Source organism: Neovison vison, chromosome 1 (genome assembly GCF_020171115.1).
Source record: "Neovison vison isolate M4711 chromosome 1, ASM_NN_V1, whole genome shotgun sequence".
NCBI lineage: Eukaryota > Metazoa > Chordata > Mammalia > Carnivora > Mustelidae > Neogale > Neogale vison.
The window spans coordinates 239,859,965-239,885,948 of record NC_058091.1 but is presented as its reverse complement, the minus strand read 5'-3'; the positions used below and the strand labels follow the sequence as shown (position 1 = coordinate 239,885,948).

The following is a 25,984-nucleotide window of genomic DNA, read 5'->3' as shown; positions in this document are numbered from 1 at the left end:
CACATCTTTTACCCCTGAGCTCAAGACCCATAAATACCACTCCTTACTTTAAAATTGATGCCAAACATCTTGCCTTATAGTCTCCTGGTACTCCGCTGGTGCCACTTAACAGCACTGCTAACCATGGAGTTGTCATTCATCCATGACCCTCCCCTTCCTCCTCTTCAGTAGTGAAATGAACATGAGCTGAGTTCTGAACTAGACGATCTCTTCAATTTTCTATTGGTCTGTGGTATTCCATCTTTGCCCTCTCCACTATCTTCACAGAGGACCCTGAATGATTTTTCAAAGATGCGAATCTGATTCAGCATAGTAAAGATTTTAAATATTTGAGTGTTACTAGTATTTGTATTCACTTATTAAGGCAGTATCTCAAAGTCGACCTCGGGGTGCATTTCAGGAACCTGTATCAGTCGGTGTTTTACATTCATTCAAATTCAAAGTGGCGGTGGTGGTCTTTAAGTGGGCTGGGTTCTCTGTCTTCTGCCTCCATGACCCTCCACAGAATTACTGAGATTAAAAACCAGCCAAAATGGTATGGGTTCCGGCGTCTGGCCCTTGCTATCACTGCTCGGCAAATCCTGAGAGAATAATCAGAAGAAATCAGGTCTAAACACTGACTCCCGCGACTCCTTCTGCAGCATACCCTATTTAAATTTTACACCATGAAGTTTAAGGGTTCGGGAAAATCTTTTTAGGGGATGGGACTCGAACTCATCAACTGTAGCTCCCTAATACGTTTCCCGCCACAGGCGGGCTCCAGGGTTAGAGAACAACGACCGCCGGCGAAGGCGCGGTGGTGTGCGCGCCCTGAGTAGGGGGAGGGGCCTGGCGCGCACAGAAACTGGACCCGCGAGGGGGTGGGGGTGGGTGTACTCTCTCGCGAGAGCGGGTTTGTTCTTGGGCTGCAGCCGCCGCTGCCACCTCTTACCAGCGCCGTTGCTGCGGGGGATTGTGGGAGCCTCCGCGTCCCGCTCGCTGGGAGAGAGGTACCTCTCCTTTTCCCTCTCCCTTTCCTTAAGGTAGGCGTGAAGCGGGTAAGAATCGGGGTGGGGTGGCCGGGGGCTCTCCGCGTCCGCCGGGAGGAGGCAGCGACGGTGACAGGGGCCGCGGGGAGCCGGCGGCGCGCCTTTCTTGCTCGCTCCCGCTCGCCCGCTCTGCCTCCCTCCTCGCTGCGTATGTGAGCCGCCTGATCGGCGGCCGCCATGTTAGGAGCGCAGTGGCGGCGCAACCAGCCTCCTCGGGCGGCGGAGGTGAGCGGTCCCGGAGGGAGACACGCGGCCAGCCAAGGGCCGGGGGTGCGGCGGGAGAGTCGGGGGGCGCCGAGGGCAGCTGATCGGCCGAACTTCCCGCGTCTTGGGCTTGCTGTGGGCGGGGGCGGGACGACAAGCCCGTTACACGCGGGCTGCAGCTCTGAGGCGAAGGGAGGAGCGCTCGAGGCCTGAGGGACTGGCTGTCCATAGGGGGCCTGCCGTTTGGGGAGAATAGTTAAGCAGCGAAGTCTTGGAATAGCGCCAGCCCTAGATAGGTGTGTGCGCCCCCCCCTTTGCCCCTTTAAAACATGCCGCAAAATGGAGGATTTCGCAGACTCTGAAAAGCTTAGCCGTTTGAGCAGCGTTTCTTTCTTCTCTTGGTGTCACGGCCTTCGCTCTGTTTTTGGCCCATAGTTTCATAGCGCCCCCTAAGACTCTCCTGTCCCCCGCCCACACACATCCGCGCGGGGTTTTAGCTGGACCTCAGAAACAATTCCTCCCCACCCCCATCGCGTAAAAATGGCCGAAAAATGAAACGTTAACGCTTGTTTTTCGTATTGCGTCGTGGAGAAAGCCTTCTGCAGTAGGCTGCGAGCCAAGAGACTTGCTTAGAGAGTCACCTCCTATTCCTTTTCTCTTTATTGAGATATTATCAGTCTGCGTTCCTCTAAAGAGGATCGTGTGTTGTGGGACCTTCCGGTTTCCAGACAAAGGCTTTGGAGTACCGTGGTGTAGCCGGTGCATCGTTGTCCTTTTCATTGCTAGCCTTGTGCCATGTTCGGTGTTTTACAGGGACTTTTATCGTTTGCCGTGGAAGAATTCTCCTAGATGTTTTTCCTGCTCTGTGGCCTTATACTGTGGAATATTCCTGTTGGATCAGTTACAGTTTTCCAGACAGATATTTCTAGAATGCTTATGGCGATTCCGAAATTTCTAGTCTTTGAAGCGCGCTGGAATAAAGCGAGAGTCGTTATTTCCCAGCTCTTAGTCATGAGATTGTTGTCTTGATGCTGCGTTCTGTTGAATAGAGCTTGGTTTAAGATTTTGGAGTAGTCGATAAAACAGTTTTCTCCCAGATAAATTTAAACAGTTGTACTCGGCGGGCAAAAATTCTGTTTTAGGCTATTTTCATAAAGGTTGAGAATTTCCTTTTGAAAACTCAGTGGCTCAGTCGTCTGCGCAGTCTGTCGTCATAATTTTTCAGCAGTAATGTTTTAGAAATGGAAGGTGGACAATGATTTTTGTTGCAAAAACGCTTTGTATGTCTTTTGCACTTAACCGGAATGTTTTTGCAAACTTGAAATTGAACACAATTTAAGTACTAAATGAGGATTGTTCTGGTTTGTTATGTAAGACTGGGAACAGAGATCTTTAGCCAGAAGATGTTTGTGGTGAAGTGCTTTAAGTTTACAATTTTTTCCCCTTGCACTTAATATTTATATGGTTCTAACATTAACGTACATTTTACCCAGAAAGGAAGTTTTTGCACAACTCCCTTCTCAGCTATTTTTAAGTGAAGTTGACTTTACATAACATTTTGAACTAATTAGAAAGGATTTAACTACTCTTGATTTGATCACTATGCATGTTAAAGGAGTCTTTAAACTTAACATATTCATTAATGCTCAGGGTATTGTAAATGCTAAATAATATTACAGATGAGCTAGTGATAGGTAAACAAATACTGGCATGAGGAAAGCCAGTAAATTGTCTTACATGACTTCAGAAAATGTAATTCAAATTCCTAGTTTCATAGAAGAAAAGATTAAAGCCCAAGGAGGTGGTGGCAATATAAACAGTAGCAGTGCTGCGGGTGTGTTCTATAACACTTGTGTGTTGTTTGGGTACTTGATTCAGACTCATTTTATAATAAATAGGTTTAAAAATGGAAGGAATATACTTAAAGGAATTTATCCTAAGGGAGCAGTGTACAAAAGATTTGTGTACATAAATGTAATCTCAGTTACCAAGCTTGCTAAAAATCTGAAAGATTTAACACTTACAGATGTGCTAATAATAGTGTGGCCATCTGATAGAAATCTGTGTAGCTTTTTAAAGCAATGTTTTAAGAGGAGAGTTATGATGGGAGAATAATGGAATATAGTATTACTTGGAAAGAAAATAATAAAACTCTGGTGATCCCAAATTCAGTTCCTCTTTTGTTGGTTTTTAAAGGAACTTGTGAATAAGCATAAAAATAGAGATGTACCAAAAATTGTTAGCTCTGGATGTTGGCATTGGCATTATGGATGATATTATATTTCTTTCCTTGTGTTTTTCTGACATTTCCTCAAGAAATTGCATTTATCTTTGTAGGGGGAGAGTGATGAGACATTTTTATACATGCTAGACTGCTTAAAAAAACAGTATCTCGTGTTTTGTTTCTTTAGGACCTCGTGTATTTTTGAGATTAATTGGGATAGAAGTGAGCTAGTTTCTTTAAATCTAAAGTGCAGAGTATTTGGAAGTGACAGAAAGTAGTGTTTATTATGTAAGATACCCTGGTTATTACATGTAGACAAATAGAGGAATCCGAAGGCATCCTTATGTAAGAATATTTAATTTACCATTACGGGGACTGATGGTAATTAAGTTACAATGTGAAGTGCAGCTTTTTAACTATTTTAATGATGATCAAAATCAAAGAATGGGGTAATGGCTTATTAAAGTGTTATTCGTAGCTCATCTTTTAGTTAAAGGTACTTTTTAAAAAATACATACTTTTTTTAAAAATACATTTTTTAACTTAAAGTTGCATTAAAACTGCCCCACACTTGGTGGCAACAGGTTCTGAGTGGACTTGACTTTGGGTTGGACAATACGGAGTTCTTTGAGGGTGGGTGGAAGGGTTATAGACATTGTAGTTTCACAGTTATGTGTGTTTATTCCAAGGATAACAGTGTTCAAGGAAATGAAGCTCTGTAATTCATAATTCTTAGCTCTGTATTGGGCCTTCTCATTGGATCATTGAGAGCTCTGAAATTATTGATTTAAAAAAAAGTTTACATAAAATTTTACTGGATAGTTAAAAACTGGAGCAGAGAGGAAAGGGAATGGTTTGAGAGAATTGTATATGTGTAGCGGTTAAAAGATGTTTGTAAGTGGGTTTTGTTTTTTCTTTTTGTTTTTGTTTTTTAAGATTTTATTTATTTATTTGACAGAGATCACAAGTAGGCTGGCGGGGGGTGGGGGGGGAAGCAGGCTCACTGCTGAGCAGGGAGCCTGAGGGGGATCTCCATCCCAGGACCCTGGGATCATGACCTGAGCTGAAGGCAGAGGCTTTAACCCACTGAGCCACCCAGGTGCCCCTGTAAGTGGTTTTTAAAGTTTGCTAGTTTAGTTTTTGAGTTATTGCAGCCTGTGTCTATCATAAGGTTAAGTACAAACTTGTAATACAATAGGAGATACATGATAAAGTGCTATGTTATCTTGCCTGACAAATATAATTAATGTGGCAGGTATGAGTAGATGGAGTTCCTTTGATATGATGCACTTCCATATAATTTCCAGCTGTGTATCAAACTTTAATGTTCTCTGCATTTATAAGGCTCAAGACTTTGCAATTAAACATGATTTGCATGAAGTAGCAATGAAATTTGAAGGTTAAATTTTTAAAAATTTTTTTGTTTGGTTTAAAAAGCTTTTCCAAAGTTAAAGGTTAGTTGATAAAAAGAGTTTGCTTTTTTCTGGGAAGTTTTTAAAATGGCAGATCTGACATTTCTCTTTGATTGGCAGTCCCAGTAGCTTGTGGATGTTGGTGCCTATCTTAAAATACAAACAAGTTCGTAGGAAAATAAAAAAAGTGAATGAAGGGAGGGTGAGGTAACTCATCCCAGCTACTGCTGCTGAATAAGAGCAAAGCGTGATACCTATGGTAGATGTCTTTCTGGGCAGCAGTAAATGCAGCTAATATGGAAAGTACTCAGTTGATACTAGAGTTTAAATTGGATCTTTGATTTGCAGTATCATTGGATGCTAATGAAGATAACTTTCTGATCTTTCAGGATGATTTGTATGGTTTTTTTCCCCTTTGTAGAAATTACTAGGATATTAAATATTTACCTATGGTACGGTAACTTTTATAAGAACCTATTCCATGTGTGACTATTTAAAATTGTTTGAAAAAGGAAAAGTAGTATCAAGGAATTAAAGCATTTGTACTTTAAAATTCTTGATGTAAGAAAATGTGGAACAGCAGGATACAGTGCTTAACTGAGTATCCTTGTATGGGCTATATAGTTCTGGAAAAGCACCACAGAGGAGGGAGGTTAAAGCTGAAGCTTCAGGAGACACCAAGAAATACTCATACCAACATTCTTGGTAATGGCCGGAAACTGGAAACAGCCTGAATGTTCATCATCTGCAGAATAAATCGTGTATGTGCCATGTGGTTATGTGTATTGCAGTGACATGGAGGTTTAATTCATGTATAAGTCAGTTTTTTACAAGTAGATAAAAACAGTCTGTACATATTAGAAGTTATTTTGTGCATAAAAGTCATAAATACAAAATAAACACATTTTTTAGGATGTATCTATTAAGTGATAAAACTTAAAAATACAGGACTGCAGAAAGGGAAGATGATGGCATTGGAAATTGGTAGGTAGAAGGTATCTAAGATGTTAACATTCCCTTTCTAAACTTGTGTGTTTGTATACACTGTGGTTTGTATATAAAGTGGGGTGCAGTGCTGGGCCTTAAGAGAATTATTAGTACAAAATGAAGAAGGGGAGATAGTCCAGCAAATATATTTATGTAAGTACTGAGCAGACCTATAACTGCTTCTAAAATCTTTTGCATAAGGTGTTGGCTTATGGTGGAAAATGTGTTTCCAGACGTAAGATGCAACTAGAACACGAAAGGCAATAGAACAATGATGTGCTTTTCATGTGGTAAGTAGTTAGGGAATAATGTGTTTTTTAGCAGGGGTGTATACAAAATAGTGATGTTTTAGGAGGTTTGTATTGGAAGCTGTAAACAAAGATGCAAAGAGGCCAGCTGAAAGGTAGTAAGATTATGGCAGGGAGGTAAGGACTTCCTTTGAAGGATGAGAAGATAATTTTAAGGTAGGTTAGTAATGGAGAATAAAGGAAGAGGTTTAATTTGTTCAGATCCCTTCACCTCTGCTTCTTTTCCTCAGTGTTATCTAAGTTATTGCCAGCCTTTAAATCTGGTATCTTAAAGCTTACTTGTGGTTCAGTAGCAAAATTCAAATATGAATTCCAGCCTTGAATAGAAATGAATGAGACACTAAAGTTGCCATATGAAATGGGGAGTACAGTGCAAGTGAAGTGTATGTTTCTCGTTTTGCATCTGAGGTTTTTCTCATTGGTTGTTACGGTCATTGGTTGTTTACTGTGTACTGTGTAAAAGTAGATGATTACTACAGTCCTGACCATGTGTCAGTAACCATTCTAAGTGTTCTTTGTGAACTGATTTATTAAATGTTTACGGCCTTATGGAATGGATATTTTCTTTCCCATTTTGCAAATGAAAAAACAAATGTTAAGTGATTTTCTCAGTCAGTTATTTTGTAGTAGAACTAGCATTCACATCAAGGTATTTGGTAAAAATCTCCATATATACCGAATGAAAGAGCTGTACAAATGTTTGTGGAAACTGAGAGTTGAAAAGGAAGTGGAAATGTCTTAATGATGCAAAATAGCACCTTGAGGAAAGCTCACTAAATCTAAGTAGAGAGGAAAGGAAGACAAGCTAGTATCAAAATCAGATGGAGTCACAAATTTCTGGTAAATGGATTAACTTTCTATCCTGTATTGCTTTAATCCAAAAATTTTTAATGTCTAATTGAAAGTTGCTGTAAGTGTAGGAAGAAGAAAAATATTCCGAGCCTGAATAGGAATCCCTTCTGATTAACATGTTTTCTGTTTTAGCAGCTGAAGGCACTTTTCAACAAACACTCTAATATCATTAGCCTAAGGATCAAGAAGTGGGCTAGAAGTTGAATCCAGGTCTGTAAAATGGATTAAGAATGATAATCGTAAAGGACTTTTTAAAAACTTACACTGGTTTTTTCAGCTTTCTCAGCACTACATTTTAGTGTTTTGTTTCTCCTGTTGCTTGTTGGAGTGCATATTGCTTTAAACAAAACTGAAATGAATAGAGCTGGGACTTTATTTCCTAAGAAGTTTATGAACTATTAGTAGTTCCTTTTATCATGAAAAAACCTTTTCTGTCACTCAAAGGTATGCCATACTAAAATTAGATTATGACACTGAAGAACCACAGATTAAAGTACAAGGTTTAAGCGCTCCAAAAAAAAAAAAAAAGCACCCAAAAATCCCAGTTTAAGCTCGCTATATAAAAGATAGATTAAAAAAAAAGATTGCTCAGATAGGAAATCCATTTTTTAAAATGAAATCCTTAAGATGAGATACAAGTTGGAAGATCTGTTAAGAAGAGATAGTGATGTAAACTAACATTAAAATAAAAATTTACTAACTTTAAGCTGGAAACTATGTTGGTAAATTGTGAGACCATTATAAAATTAATTAAAAGTGTGAAACTTTAAGGAATAATTAAACTACCCTTTACTATAGTTGGAAATGAATCAAGTGCTTCTGACTATAGGAATCTTTGCTTTTGTGTGATTGATGACAAAAAATTAAGCATCTACCTTCCGAAATGATGCTTCTTTGAAATTACTAATTGTGAACTTTCCGTGCTATTGTTGAGATGATTGGATTTTTTTTTTTTTTTTTTTTTTGCTATATTGGTATGTTGATTCTTACCTTAAACATATTTGGCATATTTTCACACGAATAATTTAATACATCACAAGGGTATTTGGCTTAATAGAACATTCGGGAAATCTGAAAATTCTTAACATCTTCCTGGGTTTTTATTTCAGAAAGAGAAAAATACTATAAGAAGCTACAGTTTTCTAGCTCTTGCTTTTAAGTTTTTGTAAGATTAAAGGGTTAAAATCATGTCAACATAAAGATACTTTTCCTAAGCATCTCTACAAGCTTTTATGATTATACATGTTTTAAAAATAGTTGTTTCTACGATGCAGTTATTTCACATAATTGAGAACATAACTAAAGTTCAGTGTAGTGGTAGATAACTTTAAGAAGTAGCATTTTAAAATTCTGAATTTAAAAGGTGAATTTTGGGGGCACCTGGGTGGCTCAGAGGGTTAAAGCTTCTGCCTTCTGCTCAGGTTATGAACCCGGGGTCCTGGGATGGAGCCCCGCATAGGGCTCTGTGCCTACTTGTGATCTCTGTCTGTCAAATAAATAAATAAATAAAATCTTTTTTTTTTTTTTTTAATGAATTTTTTTCTATAATGTTATAGAAATTAAAGCCCTCTTACGCTCATTTTAGTAATCCTGCTAAATAATCCACTGGAAGAATGAATAATGGGACAAATAAAGTGTTATTTTATATAGGAAGTCTAGATGTGGAATGACCATTTACTTCTCTTTACCATGAACTTTATGGATATGTTAACCTGTAATTATGTTCTGTAATATTTTAGTATTCCACTTCTTTGAAGAAAGTAAATCCAATAAAGCTATTGATGGAATGGGAAGAATTGAATGTTACTAAGAGAAACTTAATTCTTAACCATACATACAATTATTCAGATGTTGACAATGAAGTTAACATATTTAGTGTAATTTGTACTTCTGTCATGAACTAGGTTTAAGCTCCGGGTTAGTTATTTAGAGTTGTCTTGGGTTAGTCATTTAGAATTGTCTCGTGTTTTTAGGGTGAAGGTACTGCTTTTTTTTTTTTTTTTTTTTTTTTTTTAAGTGAAAGGGGTTTTTTTGCTTTGATGGGCATTAAGATTTTAATGGGGAAATTGAATTTTTAATTACATTCTAGATTAGTTATTTTAGAGGAACTACTTTTGAACTTTCTTAACCTGTAGTATAGGGTAACTGTGGGAAGGCAATTTTATAATACGGGGGAAAACAGTACAATAAGCCATTCTCTTTTAAAAAGTAATTTAGTAAACACCTCAGTGTTGTGCTAGCCTTAATATAGGCAGTAGGTCTTGCTTAAATGAGCCTTTTAGAATGGCTTGTCATTATTATTATTATTATTATTATTTTATCACTGACCCAAGATACTAAAGGAACTATTTTCGTAAGTGCTCTTTGAACAATGCTGGCATGTCTGATTTCTCAGTTTCCTTTTTTTTTTTTTTTTTTAAATATTTAAGATTTTATTTGAGAGGGAAAGAGAGAGAATGAGCGGGGTGGGGGGGCAGAGGGAGAGGGAGAAGCAGATTCCCTGTCGATGAGCAAGGAGCCAGACGTGGACTCAATCCGAGGACCCTGGGATCATGAGCTGAGCTCAGGGCAGTCACTTAACCTTCACTGAGCCACCCAGGCCCCTGATTTCTCTCAATTTCTTTGTTTTAATGAAAAAATTAAGACTTTGATTATTTGTGCTCCGGTCAAAAGTCTGACTACGTCACTTTTCAGTAATAATGTTCTTGTGTCCTTGTGTGGGGCTGCATTTAAATTGAAACTGTGAGTCTTAAAAACATTATGGTTAGTCTTAAGAGATTACAAGTTGTCATGGGATTTACATTGTCGTTTGTCTTGCTCTTTTTCTGAGTTTTTCTGACATCCATTTTCTGTTTTGTCTTAAGGTTATCTTTTCTCTTCTCTTAATCTTTCCTTTTACAGATCCACCCTTTTCATATGTGCTACAAAGAAAAGTAATTAAGATCTCTAATCCAACAGTCACTGCCTTAAAGTATGATCAGTTAAAATTTTTTACATGGTCATAATACTATTATATAATTTCCCTAAGGGAAAGGAATAATCCTTAAAAGAAGAAAAACAACTGGCTTTTCTGTATTACACAGCTTTGTCTGTACCATGAAGGGCAAAACTGCCATTAACAGTAATATGGTTACTTTGATATGCTGGTTTTAGAACCCTCTAAAACGTTTTGATCTTTTAAAATAAAGTATACCTGGAAATTTAGAGGGTCCTCATAATGTTTGCACAGTATTTCAGCTGCCATTCTGTATGGCATTTTCTGTGAGACATACCAAGGAAACTCATCCAGAAAAGTCCACTTACTCTTGTCTTTATTATTCTTAAAGCGTAAGTAGTTTATATATAGTATATCTCATCTAAAACTAGTTTCTTTAGTATCTTTTCTCAGTTTCATCTCTCTTGGTGTGCAAAAACATCTTCTGTAATTCCAGTCACCTCTGATAGCATTTCTGTGTCTTTTTAACTTTGTTACATCTTTTTGTAAAATCTAACTAAGTCTTGCCTGCAACTTTTTTTTATACTTCTCTACCACTGTATGTCCAGTGTTTCCTTGCTTTATTCGATCATTGGTGGAATTGGTCCCATAATAGACTTGTAACTTGAATATTTCCCAGTTTGTAATGTAATAAAATTTAATAATATTAAACCACCAGTGCATAGGTGAATGGGTGATCAAATGTATGAAACTTAACCGAGCAATGCTTCTTAATTGAATTATATAGCAAACAATTTTAGACTTAACCTTGGTATATAGTTATGATTATAAAAAAATATTTCATCAAGAACATTTGTTATGTGTGTCATTTGATATTTCATGAGAATCGTATGTAAATGCTTTGCAAATTCCTCTGTAACAATTTGAGATGAAATAATAAGGAAGATAATGAAAGTAATTTCATCCAGAAACATATCTTGGGGGATTGTGTTCAGAATTTAAAATTTCCAAGTGAATGGGCTAATCTTGTGAAAAGTTTACAGAAATCTGTATAAGCACAATATCATTTTCATTTTTACCAGTTTTGAGCTCTAGAGGTTCTGTAGCCCAGAGTATTAACTGAGCTTTGATGGATGCTAACTTAGAGGGGAGTTTCACTTCTTTAAATCACCTATACTTCCTGTACCTGGGTTTTTTCTTGGGAGTTCTCCTATTTCTATATTGACCATATTTAGTTCTCCTTACTTTTTAAAATTAGAAATGAAATAAGCACTGCCTGATACAGGATAGACAGTAAGAAGGCAGTTAGTCATATGGCTTAAATTTGTGCAGAAATCCTTAAACTAGGAAGTCACTTGTTTTTCTTCACATCTGTCTTTACCTCAAATTGATTTTGCTGCATAAAGGTCTCAACTATTGTGTTTGGTCTTAGATCTTATACTAGGTACTTGACTCCTAAGCTTCATTTACTTGTGATTTTACTTGGTTCTTTCTGATAGTAATAATAGGTCTCATTTTCTAAAGCAGAGTACAACTGATTCATCTTTGACTTGCTGACCTTGATTTTTTGTTTGTTTTTAGTCTTCTCCTGGAACTTAAACATCATACTATAGGGTGTATTTTTATTCTTCCAAAAGAAGAGACCCATCTATATTTTTATTGAAATTTTGATGTACTCAAGACATCTAATCCTTCAATTGAAATGTTTTTAAATTCAGTATGAAATTCCCTTTAATAAACTTTGGCATGAAAGACTACTTTTTAAATATCTATATGCAGGCTCTGCATACATCTGGAATCTGTTTAAGATATGTAATAAATTCCTTGTAAGTTTGAGATCTTATATGTTTTTTTTTTTTTTAGTCAACATGATGCATAAGTTTTTTTTCTAAAAAAAACAGCATCTACTTAAAGGGATTTATGACTAAAATTGCTTATTTTTCTACAGAGTTGTCTGCTGGTTCTCAGCTTGAAGAAGATTCTACAGTCCTTATTGATCCTTTTTCTTGGCGTTACCATTTTTTGAAGCAAAGTTAACCTAGTTTGCTAGCTTGAGCTTTCTTTTTGGCCTTCTTTTAAAAAAATTTTTTTAAGTCTATAAACTAGACAAGAGATAGTTCTACAATGTCCAAGTCATTCCAGCAGTCATCTCTCGGTAGGGACTCGCAGGGTCATGGGCGTGACCTGTCTGCAGCAGGAATAGGCCTTCTTGCTGCTGCTACCCAGTCTTTAAGTATGCCAGCATCTCTTGGAAGGATGAACCAGGGTACTGCACGCCTTGCTAGTTTAATGAATCTTGGAATGAGTTCTTCATTGAATCAACAAGGAGCTCATAGTGCACTGTCTTCTGCTAGTACTTCTTCCCATAATTTGCAGTCTATATTTAACATTGGAAGTAGAGGTCCACTCCCTTTGTCTTCTCAACACCGTGGAGATGCAGACCAGGCCAGTAACATTTTGGCCAGCTTTGGTCTGTCTGCTAGAGACTTAGATGAACTGAGTCGTTATCCAGAGGACAAGATTACTCCTGAGAATTTGCCCCAAATCCTTCTACAGCTTAAAAGGAGGAGAACTGAAGAAGGCCCTACATTGAGTTATGGTAGAGATGGCAGATCTGCTACACGGGAACCACCATACAGAGTACCTAGGGATGATTGGGAAGAAAAAAGGCACTTTAGAAGAGATAGTTTTGATGATCGTGGTCCTAGTCTCAACCCAGTGCTTGATTATGACCATGGAAGTCGTTCTCAAGAATCTGGTTATTATGACAGAATGGATTATGAAGATGACAGATTAAGAGATGGAGAAAGGTGTAGGGATGATTCTTTTTTTGGTGAGACCTCGCATAACTATCATAAATTTGACAGTGAGTATGAGAGAATGGGACGTGGTCCTGGCCCCTTACAAGAGAGATCTCTCTTTGAGAAAAAGAGGGGCGCTCCTCCAAGTAGCAATATTGAAGACTTCCATGGACTCTTACCGAAGGGTTATCCCCATCTGTGCTCTATATGTGATTTGCCAGTTCATTCTAATAAGGTGAGTTAATGCAACAGATACTTCTAATTTCTTTTACATTGTAGTGCCTATTCTGTATTTACCTATATCTTTTACTCTAATTCTGTAGTCTGGTGACACTGAGTTGATCGAGAATTTTTATGCTTTTGAGAACACTTTATTTGGAAGGTAATTGTTTTTGAGCATTAAACCAGGGCTTTACATTAATACAATCTGCCTAGATTACTTCTGGCCACAAAGCTGTCATCCACTGGGATTATCTTGTTGGTTTTTGGCATCAATATGTTCTTCTTAATCATATATTTAAGCAGGTTTTTTTGTCTGCTTTGTTGAATTGTTTTAAGTATTTTTTTTTTTTTGCAGTCAATGTGCTCTGCCATTCAGGATGCTAGATTTCAGCTCTCCATCTGTCTTGATTGCTGATTTGTATGTAGTAAAGATGTATTCTTGAACAATTCTCTTTTTTTCCTTATCTGTGGCTACAGGGAAAGAGTTAATGTAGAGCCCTGGTGTTTGTTTCAGTATGTTTCATATTTTAGATTAGTTCATTCTTCTTTTTTAATTTCCCTTTGACACAAACTCTCATACTATGACTGAAATTTTTCATCATTTTTTTTCTCCTTTTCCACAACTTTCTTAAACATACTTCAAAACTCACTTTTTATTATCCCATATTGCATCTGTCCCTTTAGAGACTTGGAAAAATCAACTACTGCAGTATCCCGCTCTATGTTCCTCATAAGCCATGTTCTTTTTCTGACTAGGTTTAGACTTCTGGTATAGTCATTTGAGCAAAAGGAAAAAGAAAAAAAATATATATATATATCTAATTCTCCTTTGCTTTAATTATCACATCTAGCAAAATGGGAGCTTTTTCAAAATGCCCTTATAAATAAGTTGTCCTTTCTCTTCCAACATTTTCAATGTTACTTATTCTCACTGAATATTTTTTTTGATACACAGTGCAGTTGACTTAAAAGTCAACATAAATAGCACTCTTAATAGCTTAATTATGATCTCTGACCGTCCATATTTCCTGATGTGCTGTACAGTTATTCTACTTAACATGTTGCTGCCATGAAATTGGATTTGATGATTACTATTCAGGATTTTTTCTTTACAGTAACATCTGGAATGATCATTTCTTTTTCATATCTTTCCCTTTAAAATGCAATTTTTAGTGACTTGATTTTTTTGAGTAAATCATAGATCATGAGTGATTTTGTTTTTAATATTCTATTTAAAAGTATTACCAGCCACTCCCTTTTCTGTGTTTGGCTCTCAGTATTTTTGCCTCAGGTAATTAAGAGAATAGACTTTTCATTTGAATTTACAGAATACTTTGAAAAATGTCTTTAGGAAGTTAATTCTTAGCTAAATTTATTTCTGTAGCACAAAAATCTTTTGAATTATTGTATAATAGATTAAGTACAGCACAAAGAATATTTTAATCTTTAATCCAAATAAACTAAACTAACATCAAATGCTAAATTTAAATTCCTAAATTAATTTTTATTGAAGATGTGACCCCAAACTCCTAAAAGTTAGGGAATTTTATTTGCTAGGTGTCTTTAGTGTTGTCTTTTTCCAAATATATTGGATAAAGTTTTAGCTCTGGTGGGAGTTGATTGAATGAAAAGGTCCACAAAACTTTGGTGACTCAGTTTTTTCTGTTACTTCTTGCCTTTTGCAGAATGGGCAATATTATCAGTGTTCTCAGATAGGGTCTCTAAATTCCAAGGAAAATAGCTAGTTACAGTGTCTCAAATGAAGGTGATTCTAAGGGACTTAAAATCTTTGCTAATGGAGTCCTCATACATCAAGAGCTATTGCTGGAAATCTTATTATTCTGACTTTGAGCAGTATTTACCCTTGTTGCTTGCACATAGAAAAACACTAAAGGACCATAAAAGGAAACCCCAAGAGGGCTTTAATCAGAGAAAAGTTTCGGTTATTATATGTGATTAATCTTTTCTCTCCAAATTTTGCTATTAGTTCCTGAACAATAATATTAGTAAAACACTATAGTTAAATGGATCTAAATTAATGGAAAAAAAGTTTTTAAATATCTGATGAAACTTTGGATTCAAGAGTAAGATACCTTGCCCTAGTGCAAGAGGTATTTTATACCTTTCAAAATGCTTAGGCCCTAGCTGGTTTTGGTACTGTGCCACAGTATTGTGAACATTTAAGAAATACTCGAGGTCCATTGATTGACTGATTGATTTGCAAAATTTATATTTGTAAATTGGGCCAATTCTAAGAATTTTAAGCACTCGGGTTGTCTTAATGTATTCCAGTTTCCTTAACATAGCTCATGTTTTCTGAGTATCTGCATTATTGAAAAAAATAACTATTTACCTTTAGTTGTGGTCCTTTCTCATTTAATAGCTGATACAGAAACAATGACTTGAGAGAAAATTCCTGTGGTGAAAGTAGATAATGAAAATTTTTAAACATTTAATCCTGCTCTCTGGTATTGCTGCATAACTTGGAAAATCTGTTCTTTTCACTTAGTGGTAGTGTTAAATAATTTACATGATCAAAACTTCATCTTACCATGAAATAAAGAACTTTTAGGTGAAAAACATGATCTAATTTATCATCATTATTTGATATTTTAAGTGACTTTCAGTGATGGTGTTGCTTTTATTTCTTCCTAGGTCATTTTAGAATGTCAAATTACTTTTCTCCACAACCTCAGACTTCCCTCAAATTCTTTTCACTTAGAGTGCCCACTACAGCCTTTTCACCGTCTTGTCACTTGAGCTCATAGTTTTCCTTTTAGTATTATTCTAAAAGCCCTTAAAGTCTTTATTCTGCCATTCCAGAAGTGCTTCTCCCAAATTATCCTTTCTTTATATAATTTAGGTATCTCAAAGACTGTTAAGGTGAATATAGTTTTCCTGCAGAACTTCTACATTCAAAATGTGAATCCTTTTACCTTATTAATCTGATGTGAAAGCTACCTCAATTTAGAATCAAGAATATAGGTTTTTTAAAAACCCTTTTGACTCTTAATCCTCGCCTTAAACCAAAGATGCCGATGGGGTAGTGCAGATTAGGAATGTGGGTGGGTTTGGGAGATACATAATAATTCTTTGATCTTGGCCTTCCTTCTAGTACTTTGAAAGACCAGCTACATTTTTACCTTAAGTTTGAACCTTTAAAAAGCATAGAGGATTGGATATAAATAGTTTTCTGTTCAACTAGATACCTTTCCATCTCCTGTGAATTAGAAATGTGCATAATAGGGTAACTTTACTCCTCTCCCAACACACTGCTTCTCAAGGGCGTTTTAAATAAAATCTGAATATTTTTATTTCAGAAAATTCTAAGTTAAGGTATTTGTTTAGTCCCTCTTAGGAATTCTGTGAACTTGACCTATGGCACCTCTTCTTATAGCCATTTTAAAAGTGTCCTCCAATAAGTCAGTGGTCTGTTGCTTTGCAAGTACAAACTTTTTATATCCCAAATAAACTGGTTGTGGAGCCAGTTGAAGAGATTTCTTTTTTTTTTTTTTTTAGATTTTATTTTATTTATTTGAGAGAGAGAGACAGTGAGAGAGAGCATGAGCGAGGAGAAGGTCAGAGGGAGAAGCAGACTCTCCATGGAGCTGGGAGCCTGATGTGGGACTCGATCCCGGGACTCCAGGATCACGCCCTGAGCCAGAGGCAGTCGTTTAACCAACTGCGCCACCCAGGCGTCCCGAAGAGATTTCTTTAGGTTCCTTAGCTATTAGCCATTATTTTTAAAAAGATAATCTAGCTTTGAGGTACAGCTTCCATAGTTCTTTCACAGGATGTTAATTAATTCTTTTAGGGGAGAGGAAGTATGTAAGCTTTTGTAATATAAATCCATTTTTTAAAATTGGGTTTATAAAACACCATTCTGAAGCTTTTCAAGAAGGTAGCTCTTGCAGTTTGGTTTCTTATTTTAGTTTAGCTCTAAGTGAGTCTCCATTTTAAAAACATTGCCTGACCGTGTTTTATATTCCAAATATAATGTATTAGGTAGTGTGGATGTGACGGAAGTTGCCTCATTTTGTGGGAATTTGTGAAACCGTACTTGTAAAGCAGGAATTGTAAAACGAGATAGCTTTATAAGCAATGTAATAACAGTTAATTTTTTTCTTTTTTGGGCACTTACGTGCCTGGCAATGTTCTGATAAGCAGTTTACCTTTAGTCATTCACTTTACATAAAATCCTAGGAAAGTATTGAATCATAGTAAATTTCAGTAATAGGTACTGATAGGTACCAAGGATTCATGTCTATTAAGTGGCACCTTGGGAATGGAACCTAGTCAGTCTGACAGCAAAGCCTGTTTTTCCTAACTCCTCTTTCTTCAGTTGTCTAAAACATTGATCATTTATATGTGGATTTTTTTTTTAACTAAAGAAAGGAAAGCTTATTTGCATAAAATAGGAAAGAAGTTAATCCCTTAAATTAATTTAAAAAAATAACCACAGAGGAGCACAAATACTGATGAATGTTTCCCTTCCTAAAGGGAAACAGACATTTCTGAAATTTGCTTCTTTACTTATGGGAAGTAGAATGGGAGCTTAGTTTTTTGATAAATGGGGACCATTTTCTAGAAAAACCATTCCTGTTGAATCTTAGCTTTTCATGGCTGTAGTACACTTGGAACACGCCTTAAAGCTGGATAAAATTAACTAGTCACATAACATTTCTAGAAAAGTAGATAGAAGCATGGATATTTTATCATAGAGTTTTATAAAGGCAGTTCTAATGATACAATATATATAATCCAGTTTGGTCCACAGTAGAGATTAGTATGTCTAGGTGATCTCAAGGTCAGTTGTTATTCTTGATCTTTATTAACTCTCTTTTCCCTGTCAGGTCTATTAGTATGTTAACCAAGTTAATCCAGTTTTTCCAAGAATGTGCATGGCGTATTTGAGGGCAGGATCATGCTACAAGGATTCAGAGAAATGGTTTTAAATTAATTCGTTGTGACTATTGAATGGTCAGGTGTTTTCTACAGTCTGTCATGCTTGAAAAGCATATGTTATACTGCATACAAATTAACTTCCTAGAGTTTGAATGGTTCAGATGAAAAATATTTTAGCTTTATTTTTGTTAATTCTACTAATTTACTTTGCTGCAGGAGTGGAGTCAACATATCAATGGAGCAAGTCACAGTCGTCGATGCCAGCTTCTTCTTGAAATGTAGGAGTTTGAAATACCTTTAAAGCATCCATACCGTGAATCAGAAACAGCCATTGATTGGTTTTGGGGAGTTCATCACTTACTTGTAATATCCACATTGTTCAACACTGCGTAGTTGATACTGACCAGGCCTTATCAATTACAAACAAAATGTTTAGATCTGGAATCTCATTTCAGAATATTAGGTTCAGTGTTAGTGGTGTTTTTTATTTAATATTATTTGTAGGGCAAATAAATGGGCTGTCTCTCTGCAAATTGCAAGAATTTTTAATACACTTAAAGATGGCCTTTGATACATAGAATAAACTCAGGCATTTTCAGTAACAATTAATACATACTCTAAAAATATAGCAGATAGAAGAGTCATTAGGAATTAGAAGTGTATCCATCAAGATACACTTTTTGCTTTTGAGTGACCTTTGGTTCTGATTTTAAGCTGCTGGAATGGAATGGAATTCATAAAGAATCTCCCTGCCGAAACACACATACCCGTTGTTCACTAGATTGACAGTTTTCACATATGTCTAGCTCCGTTGGGGCTTTATTTACTTTCTAGTAAAGTAGACCTGCGGTTGGTCCTTATTTCTGTATATATCCACATTTCCAATTCGCCATGCAGCACTTTTTCCTCCGTATGACTTACCAAATAAATATAAAATTAAACTTAAATGTATATTATCTAAAGTTTTATTATAGAACACGTTTGTTCTTGTTCATTTGGATTATTTTGAAATTCTGGAGGTTTTTTTTTTTTTTTTTTAAATATTCACATGATATGTTTTAAATTATAGTATTTCTAACACTTAGACTCTCCTGTAACTTCACTAATAAATAAACTCTGTTTTAAAGGCCAAACAAGGCTATTTTATGAAAAGGACAGTTTTATTTTAAAGTTAATTTTCTGGTCTCTTTAAAGCTACCCAGAATGGAATCCTGACAATGATACAGGACACACAATGTAAGTTAAAATTTTTAAGCTCTTGTTAATAAAGGAGATCATTGTAAGGAATTCAGGTTAAACTTTCAAAATTTATAAGCAAATATTTTCTGAGTATCTTCATTAAATATGAGAGTTTGGTATAAGTCACTGTGGGTGAAAGAATCTTTAGAATTCTAATTTTTATGATAGTGATTATTATGTTATTGTTATTACAGCTTTTCCCCTAGTTACTTCACACATAAATGCCTGCAGAGATTGGAATTATAATCATTAAAGGGGTATTTTAACAATAAATCTTAATTATTTTTGATGAAACATTTTGTATTCATTACATTTTATGTCTCTCATTACTAGGGGTGATCCATTCATGCTGCAGCAGTCTACAAACCCAGCACCAGGAATTCTGGGACCTCCACCTCCCTCATTTCATCTTGGGGGACCAGCGGTTGGACCAAGAGGAAATCTGGGTGATTATAAAATTTGTTACCTTTCTCTGAGAGCTTTTACTAAAAATGAAATGCAGTGATTAGAAGTAAAAGAAGGCTTGTTGAAAAATTAATCAAAATAACATCATATCTCATGAGAAGACATGGTTCTTATTATACTTGTAGTAACCTCTGATTTGTGTTTGAAAGATGTCCTGTTTTCCTGAGGCGCCTGGGTGGCTCAGTCGGTTAAGCATCCGACTCTTGATCTCAGCTCAGGTTTTGATCTCAGGGTTGTGAGTTCTGGCCCTGCATTGGGCTCCTAGCTGGATATAGAGCCTGCTTTAAAAAGTGGGGGGGGGGTGCATGTGTGGTTAAGTTGGTTAAGTGTCCCTGTTCCTGGTTTCTGCTCAGTTCCTGATCTCCGGGTCCTGAGATGGAAGCCCTTGTAAGACTCTAGGCTCGGCAGAGAGTCTGCTTCTCTTTTTCCTCCCCCCCCCCCACCCTGTGCCCTTCTCTGCTCTTTCTTGCTCTCTCAGATTTTTTTTTTTTTAATGATGTCCCATTATGTTATAACAAGTATATTTATTACAAGATTTTTTAAAAATCACTTTTTGTCCATAAAGGTGCTGGAAATGGGAACCTGCAAGGACCAAGACACATGCAGAAAGGCAGAGTGGTCAGTAATACAACTCTTACTTTATTTTTGGGGAAAGTGTAATTTAACTTTGAGATCCTGTAAATTGAGTTTGTATTGTTGTCCTTTATTATAGAAAGGCTGCTATATTGTTTGAAAACTATCAGGCTTCTATATGACTTAGAGTTAAAAGTTTAATTTTCATATACCCATAGTGTAGAGAACTCATCTTGAGTGTAAGAAATTTTACTGCAGGGGCGCCTGGGTGGCTCAGTGGGTTAAGCCTCTGCCTTTGGCTCAGGTCATAATCTCAGGGTCCTGGGATCCTCGCATTGAGCTCGAAGCCTGCTTGCCCCTCTGCCTACTTGTGGTCTCTGTCTGTCCAAAAAAAAAAAATTGAGATATTGCTGTCCATTTATGTCTACAGTATCCTATTTAAAAATAACTGTAACTTCATAGGGTGCCTGGGTGGCTCACTTGGTTAAGTGACTGCCTTCGGCTCAGGTCATGGCCCGGGAGTCCTGGGATCGAGTCCCGCATCAGGCTCCCAGCTCATCGGGAGTCTGCTTCTCCTGCTGACCTCCCCTCTCATGCTCTCTCTCTCACACACTCTCAAATGAATAAATGAAATCTTAAAAACAAAAAAAAACCTGCAGAGGCTTTCTGAAACTTTGAGATATACCCCAGTGAATCTGATTTCCTATGTACTTTTAAAATTCTCTAGAATGTTGTGAGTTGTTTTAAATACTTAATCTGTTCTGGTTAACTTTAGACTGTGAAACTTGTAATATGTAACATGTTTTCATCTTGATTCTAAAGAGACTTCTTGACTTGATTTTTTCCTGATGTATAGGAAACAAGCCGAGTTGTTCACATCATGGATTTTCAACGAGGGAAAAACTTGAGATACCAACTGTTACAGCTGGTGGAACCATTTGGAGTCATTTCAAATCATCTGATTCTAAATAAAATTAATGAGGTATGAGTTGAAATAAGTGTAGTATTTATTCATTACTAATATAGTTCCTAAAGGAATTATATGATTTTATATTAGAAAAAGCCCTCAGTGTGATCTTGAATCATTAATATGGAATGTTAATAGAGAAAAAAGCAAATAGTTGAAGTATGTCAATAACATTAATTTCTAGGCCTAATGGATTATTAATTGTCCTTAAGCAGTAAAATTGTCATTATATTACTGTAAGGGCTATAAAAGGATGATAATTCTTTGAGAAGCCATTCCAAACTTTTATCAAAATGGATGCAAATTATTATTTGAAGTACAGTAGACATAGTAAATGAAACTTGAGTAGCATGAAGGTAGTAAATTCTGAGATGACCTTTTACAAAACAGCAAATTAACTGTGTTGATTCTGTTTTTAGACTCTTAAAAATGCTTCCTAATGATTTAATATATCTAGAAAGACTTGGGCAGTCTTATTTTATTTTGGAAATAATAATTTTGTCCCAATTTTAGGCATTTATTGAAATGGCAACTACAGAGGATGCTCAAGCTGCAGTGGATTATTATACAACCACACCAGCATTAGTATTTGGCAAGCCAGTGAGAGTTCATTTATCACAGAAGTATAAAAGAATAAAGGTAATTACCAATTACTTCCAGATTTGTACCACCAACCATTTAATACATCGTTTTAATATTTATTAACTTGAGCTACTTTAAGTTGTTGCTAGTAACTAGAATTACCTTAACTATTAACAAATAATTATAGGATACCTACCGCATTTGACTTGCCTGTTTGCTTGTTATTTAGAAACCTGAGGGGAAGCCAGACCAGAAGTTTGATCAAAAGCAAGAGCTTGGACGTGTGATACATCTCAGCAATTTACCTCATTCTGGCTATTCTGACAGTGCAGTTCTCAAGCTTGCTGAGCCTTATGGAAAAATAAAAAATTACATACTGATGAGGATGAAAAGTCAGGTAATCCCAAACATAGAAGCTTTTAAGGAGGATCATGGGGAGAGGGAAGGGGAAATAAGATAGTATCAGAGAGGGAGACACACATAAGGGACTTTTAACTATAGGAAACAAACTGAGGGTTGCTGGTGAGAGGGCAGGGGTAACAGGGTAATGGGCATTAAGGAGGGCACAAGATGTAATGAGCACTAAGTGTTAGATGCAACTGAAAAATCACTGAACTTTACCTCTGAACTAATAATACACCCTATGTTAATTGAACTTAAATAACTTTTTAAAGATTTTTTTATTTATTTGACAGAGATTACAAGTAGGCAGAGAGGCAGGCAGAAAGAGAGGGGAAGCAGGCTCCCCATTGAGCAGGGAGCACAGTGCGGGGATCCCAGGACCCTGAGATCATGACCTGAGCCAAAGGCAGAGGCTTAACCCACTGAGCCACCCAGGTGGTCCCCTAAATAACTTTTTAAAAAATTTTAAGATAATTAGTACTCTAAGGTTTATTTCTGTATCTTCACTTTTAATAAAGGGAGAATAATTATCTTCTCATAAATTTTAAATTTTCTTTGCTTAATAAGTGGTGATTTTTTTTTTTTAAAGTCACAGTGGATTCTCAGTGTGTAAAACAGTAAATACTGAGAAGCTATAAAGTGGAAAAGTAAACATGGTAACACTTTGCTTCCAAGTGTGCATCTAGAAAAATCTCCCTGTGTGTATATAGGTATACTGTTTCTTTCTTGCCCCATTGGTATTACATTACAGTGTTGCTTTCCACTTTATATATGATTCCTTTGAGTAAACTGTAAAAAAAAAATTCTAACTTCCTGAGTTGATGGGATATTTAGAGGTTTTGGGACTGTACCATTGATCTCTTATAAGCTGATTGCTTTTTTTTTTACCCCCCTTTTCCTTTTTTTGTTTAAGGCCTTTATTGAGATGGAGACCAGAGAAGATGCAATGGCAATGGTCGACCACTGTTTGAAAAAGGCCCTTTGGTTTCAGGGGAGATGTGTGAAAGTTGACTTGTCTGAAAAATATAAAAAATTGGTACTGAGGGTATGTAGTACTGAATTTGTCATCCTTATAAAACTTGTTTCATATATTTCAAGCACAGCATGCTTATAAACATTTTTATTTGCTAAGAATACAGGATTTGGTTATTTAAAGATAACAATGTTTTTTCCCTTGGTGTTCTTCAGTAGAAGTTTGTTGTTTTTTTAATGGTGTTATGTTAAAAATGCCTTCATTGGTTTTATCTATTTAAGATTTTATTTGAACTTGAGTTCTACCAAAATATTTATTTTCCACTGCTCTGTGCTCTGTCGAAATGTTGATTGTAATGAATTGCTTACTCGAGGCAGCTTACATTCTTAGGTATGGTCACTGGGATTGAATAAGCTTAGTTGATGATATGAAGGATGTTCCTTAACTGTTAGTTAATTGAGTAATTATATAATCTGCAAATGAATGTATTTTTTTTTTTTTTAAAGATTTTATTTATCAATTTGACAGAGAGAGATCACAAATACGCAGAGAGGCAGGCAGAGAGAGAGAGAGGAGGAAGCAGGCTCCCTGCTGAGCAGAGAGCCCGATGCGGGACTCGATCCCAGGACCCTGAGATCATGACCTGAGCCGAAGGCAGCGGCTTAACCCACTGAGCCACCCAGGCGCCCTGCAAATGAATGTATTTTAATTCATTTAATTAACTGATAAAAAATTTTGTCTTTTAGATTCCCAACAGAGGCATTGACTTACTGAAAAAAGATAAATCTCGGTAATTTCATTTTATGTGTGTATATACACCGGTATATTAAGCTTTTGTTTTCCAACTCAGGAGAATTAATTGAGGGGGTATCCTTTTGATTTCAGGAAAAGATCTTATTCTCCAGATGGCAAAGAATCTCCAAGCGATAAGAAATCCAAGATTGATGGCTCCCAGAAAACTGAAAGTACAACTGAAGGTAAAGAACAAGAAGAGAAATCAGGTGAAGATGGTGAAAAAGATACAAAGGATGACCAAGCCGAGCAAGAACCTAACATGCTTCTTGAATCTGAAGATGAGCTACTCGTGGATGAAGAAGAAGCAGCAGCACTGCTAGAGAGTGGCAGTTCGGTGGGAGATGAGACAGATCTTGCTAATTTAGGTGACGTTGCTTCTGATGGGAAAAAGGAACCTTCAGACAAAGCTGTGAAGAAAGATGGAAATGCCAGCGCTTCGGCAGCTGCAAAGAAAAAGCTGAAAAAGGTAAAGGAAGATTGTATGTTGACCTGTGTTGACAGAAAACTAGATCAGATAAATGTTTCTTATTATTTACATTAGCAGCATCAGCTTAAAGGGAATTAGTCACTTACATTAGAAAAAAATCAGGTATGAGCCATTTATAGAATAAATATTTAAAAGTAAACTCTGCAATAAATAGGTTAAGTAAGACTTTTTATAGTAGTTGTTTAAAAGTGTCAACTAACAGAACGAAGTTTTTAGTCAGGTAGGAGGAAGTCCTAAATCTAGATATGTTTGTGTATTGTAGTGTGTAAGTACTGGTAAGCAGCCTTTTAGTACAGCTTATTTTTTAAAAGATGGGACAGGAGTTTATAATAAGTTAATTGGCCTAAGATAGTAAAACATTTGCCATTCATTTAAAAACTGTTAAACTTGGGGCATCTGGCTAGCTTAGTGGAGCATGCAACTCTTGATCTTTTGGGGTTGTGGGTTCAGGCCCTAGGTTGGGCATAGAGATTACTTAAAAATAAGATCTTATTTTGTTAAGCTTGAAGAATTCTCGTATTTGAGAAACGTAAGCTTGATCAGATAATACAGTAACTTTTAAGACATTTTGCTTAGAATACACGTCACTGATAAGCATATAAAGTGAATACAAATATAAAAATATATACAAAGCATAAAGAATAGTAAAACAAAAGACCATGATCTACTGATTATCTGCATTAAGGATTAGAGCACTAAGATGCCTTTGAAGCCCCTTATATTAAATGGTTCTTTCAGTGAGAGAGGTCCTTTCCTGGTGCATTGGTTCCTTGTAAGCAACATTCAGCCATTGGAAGGCAGATTTTGTTGGTTTGGTCACATAACATTGTTTTGCTTTTTTTGTTGTTTGCGTTTTTTTAAAGATTTTATTTATTTGAAAGAGAGCAAGCCAGCAGGAGCAGGGGAGAGGGGCAGAATGAGAGTGTGACTCTTCCTGCTTCCTGCTGACCAGGAAGCCTGACAGAGGATTGGACCTGAGGACCCTGGGATTGTGGCCTTTGGTGACCTGAGCAAAAAGCTGACATTTCAGCTACTGAGTCACTCAGGTGCCTAGTCACACAACTTAGTTTCTGGCTGAAGTGGATGATTGTTGCATGATATGTTTGCACTCTTTTCTTTTCTTTTTTTTTTTTTTTTTTTTTTTTTTTTTTTTTAAATTTGACAGAGAGAGATCACAAGTAGGCAGAGCAGCAGGCAGAGAGAGAGGGGAAGCAGGCTCCCAAATGAGCAGAGAGCCCAGTGCGGGGCTTGATCCCAGGACCTGAGCGGGAGGCAGACACTTAACCCACTGAGCCATGCAGGTGCCCCAGAACTTTATATTTGCACTCTTAAGAGCTGATACTTATTACATGCTATAAATTTTTCTCAGCTCTTTGTGTATGCTAATAAACTTAATCCTCACAGTAACTATAAGCAGCAGATAAAATACCTTTATTAACCTGGTTTTATGAATGAGAAAATTTAGGCATAGAGAAGTTCAATAAATTGTCCTTGGTCATACTGCTTGTTAAGTGGCAGTCAGAATTTAAACATAGGCAGTCATGCTCCAGAGCTTGATTTTTTTTTTCCTTTTTTAACCACTTTCGAGACTTAGTGTTCTCTAAATAACAGTTGTATCCTAAG

General features: G+C 36.4%; 1 protein-coding gene across 3 annotated transcripts in view; it reads left to right on the top strand.

Moving 5' to 3' along the window:
- The first annotated feature begins 938 nt into the window (after positions 1 to 938).
- The window catches only part of MATR3 (matrin 3), a 30,104-nt gene continuing 5,058 nt past the window's right edge, over positions 939 to 25,984 (top strand). Inside the window, exons 1-12 of one of the 3 annotated variants that reach the window (XM_044226435.1) lie at positions 939 to 1,022; positions 11,899 to 12,986; positions 18,095 to 18,156; positions 19,073 to 19,114; positions 19,451 to 19,563; positions 20,148 to 20,200; positions 21,012 to 21,137; positions 21,636 to 21,761; positions 21,934 to 22,101; positions 23,020 to 23,151; positions 23,826 to 23,869; positions 23,965 to 24,340. In XM_044226435.1, the coding sequence (XP_044082370.1) occupies positions 12,075 to 12,986; positions 18,095 to 18,156; positions 19,073 to 19,114; positions 19,451 to 19,563; positions 20,148 to 20,200; positions 21,012 to 21,137; positions 21,636 to 21,761; positions 21,934 to 22,101; positions 23,020 to 23,151; positions 23,826 to 23,869; positions 23,965 to 24,340 (2,154 nt within the window). In that variant the 5' untranslated portion in view covers positions 939 to 1,022; positions 11,899 to 12,074. Of the gene's footprint in view, positions 1,023 to 1,190; positions 1,254 to 11,898; positions 12,987 to 18,094; positions 18,157 to 19,072; positions 19,115 to 19,450; positions 19,564 to 20,147; positions 20,201 to 21,011; positions 21,138 to 21,635; positions 21,762 to 21,933; positions 22,102 to 23,019; positions 23,152 to 23,825; positions 23,870 to 23,964; positions 24,341 to 25,984 lie in introns of those variants that run through there. The other 2 variants (XM_044226444.1, XM_044226453.1) reach the window with 2 other exon arrangements.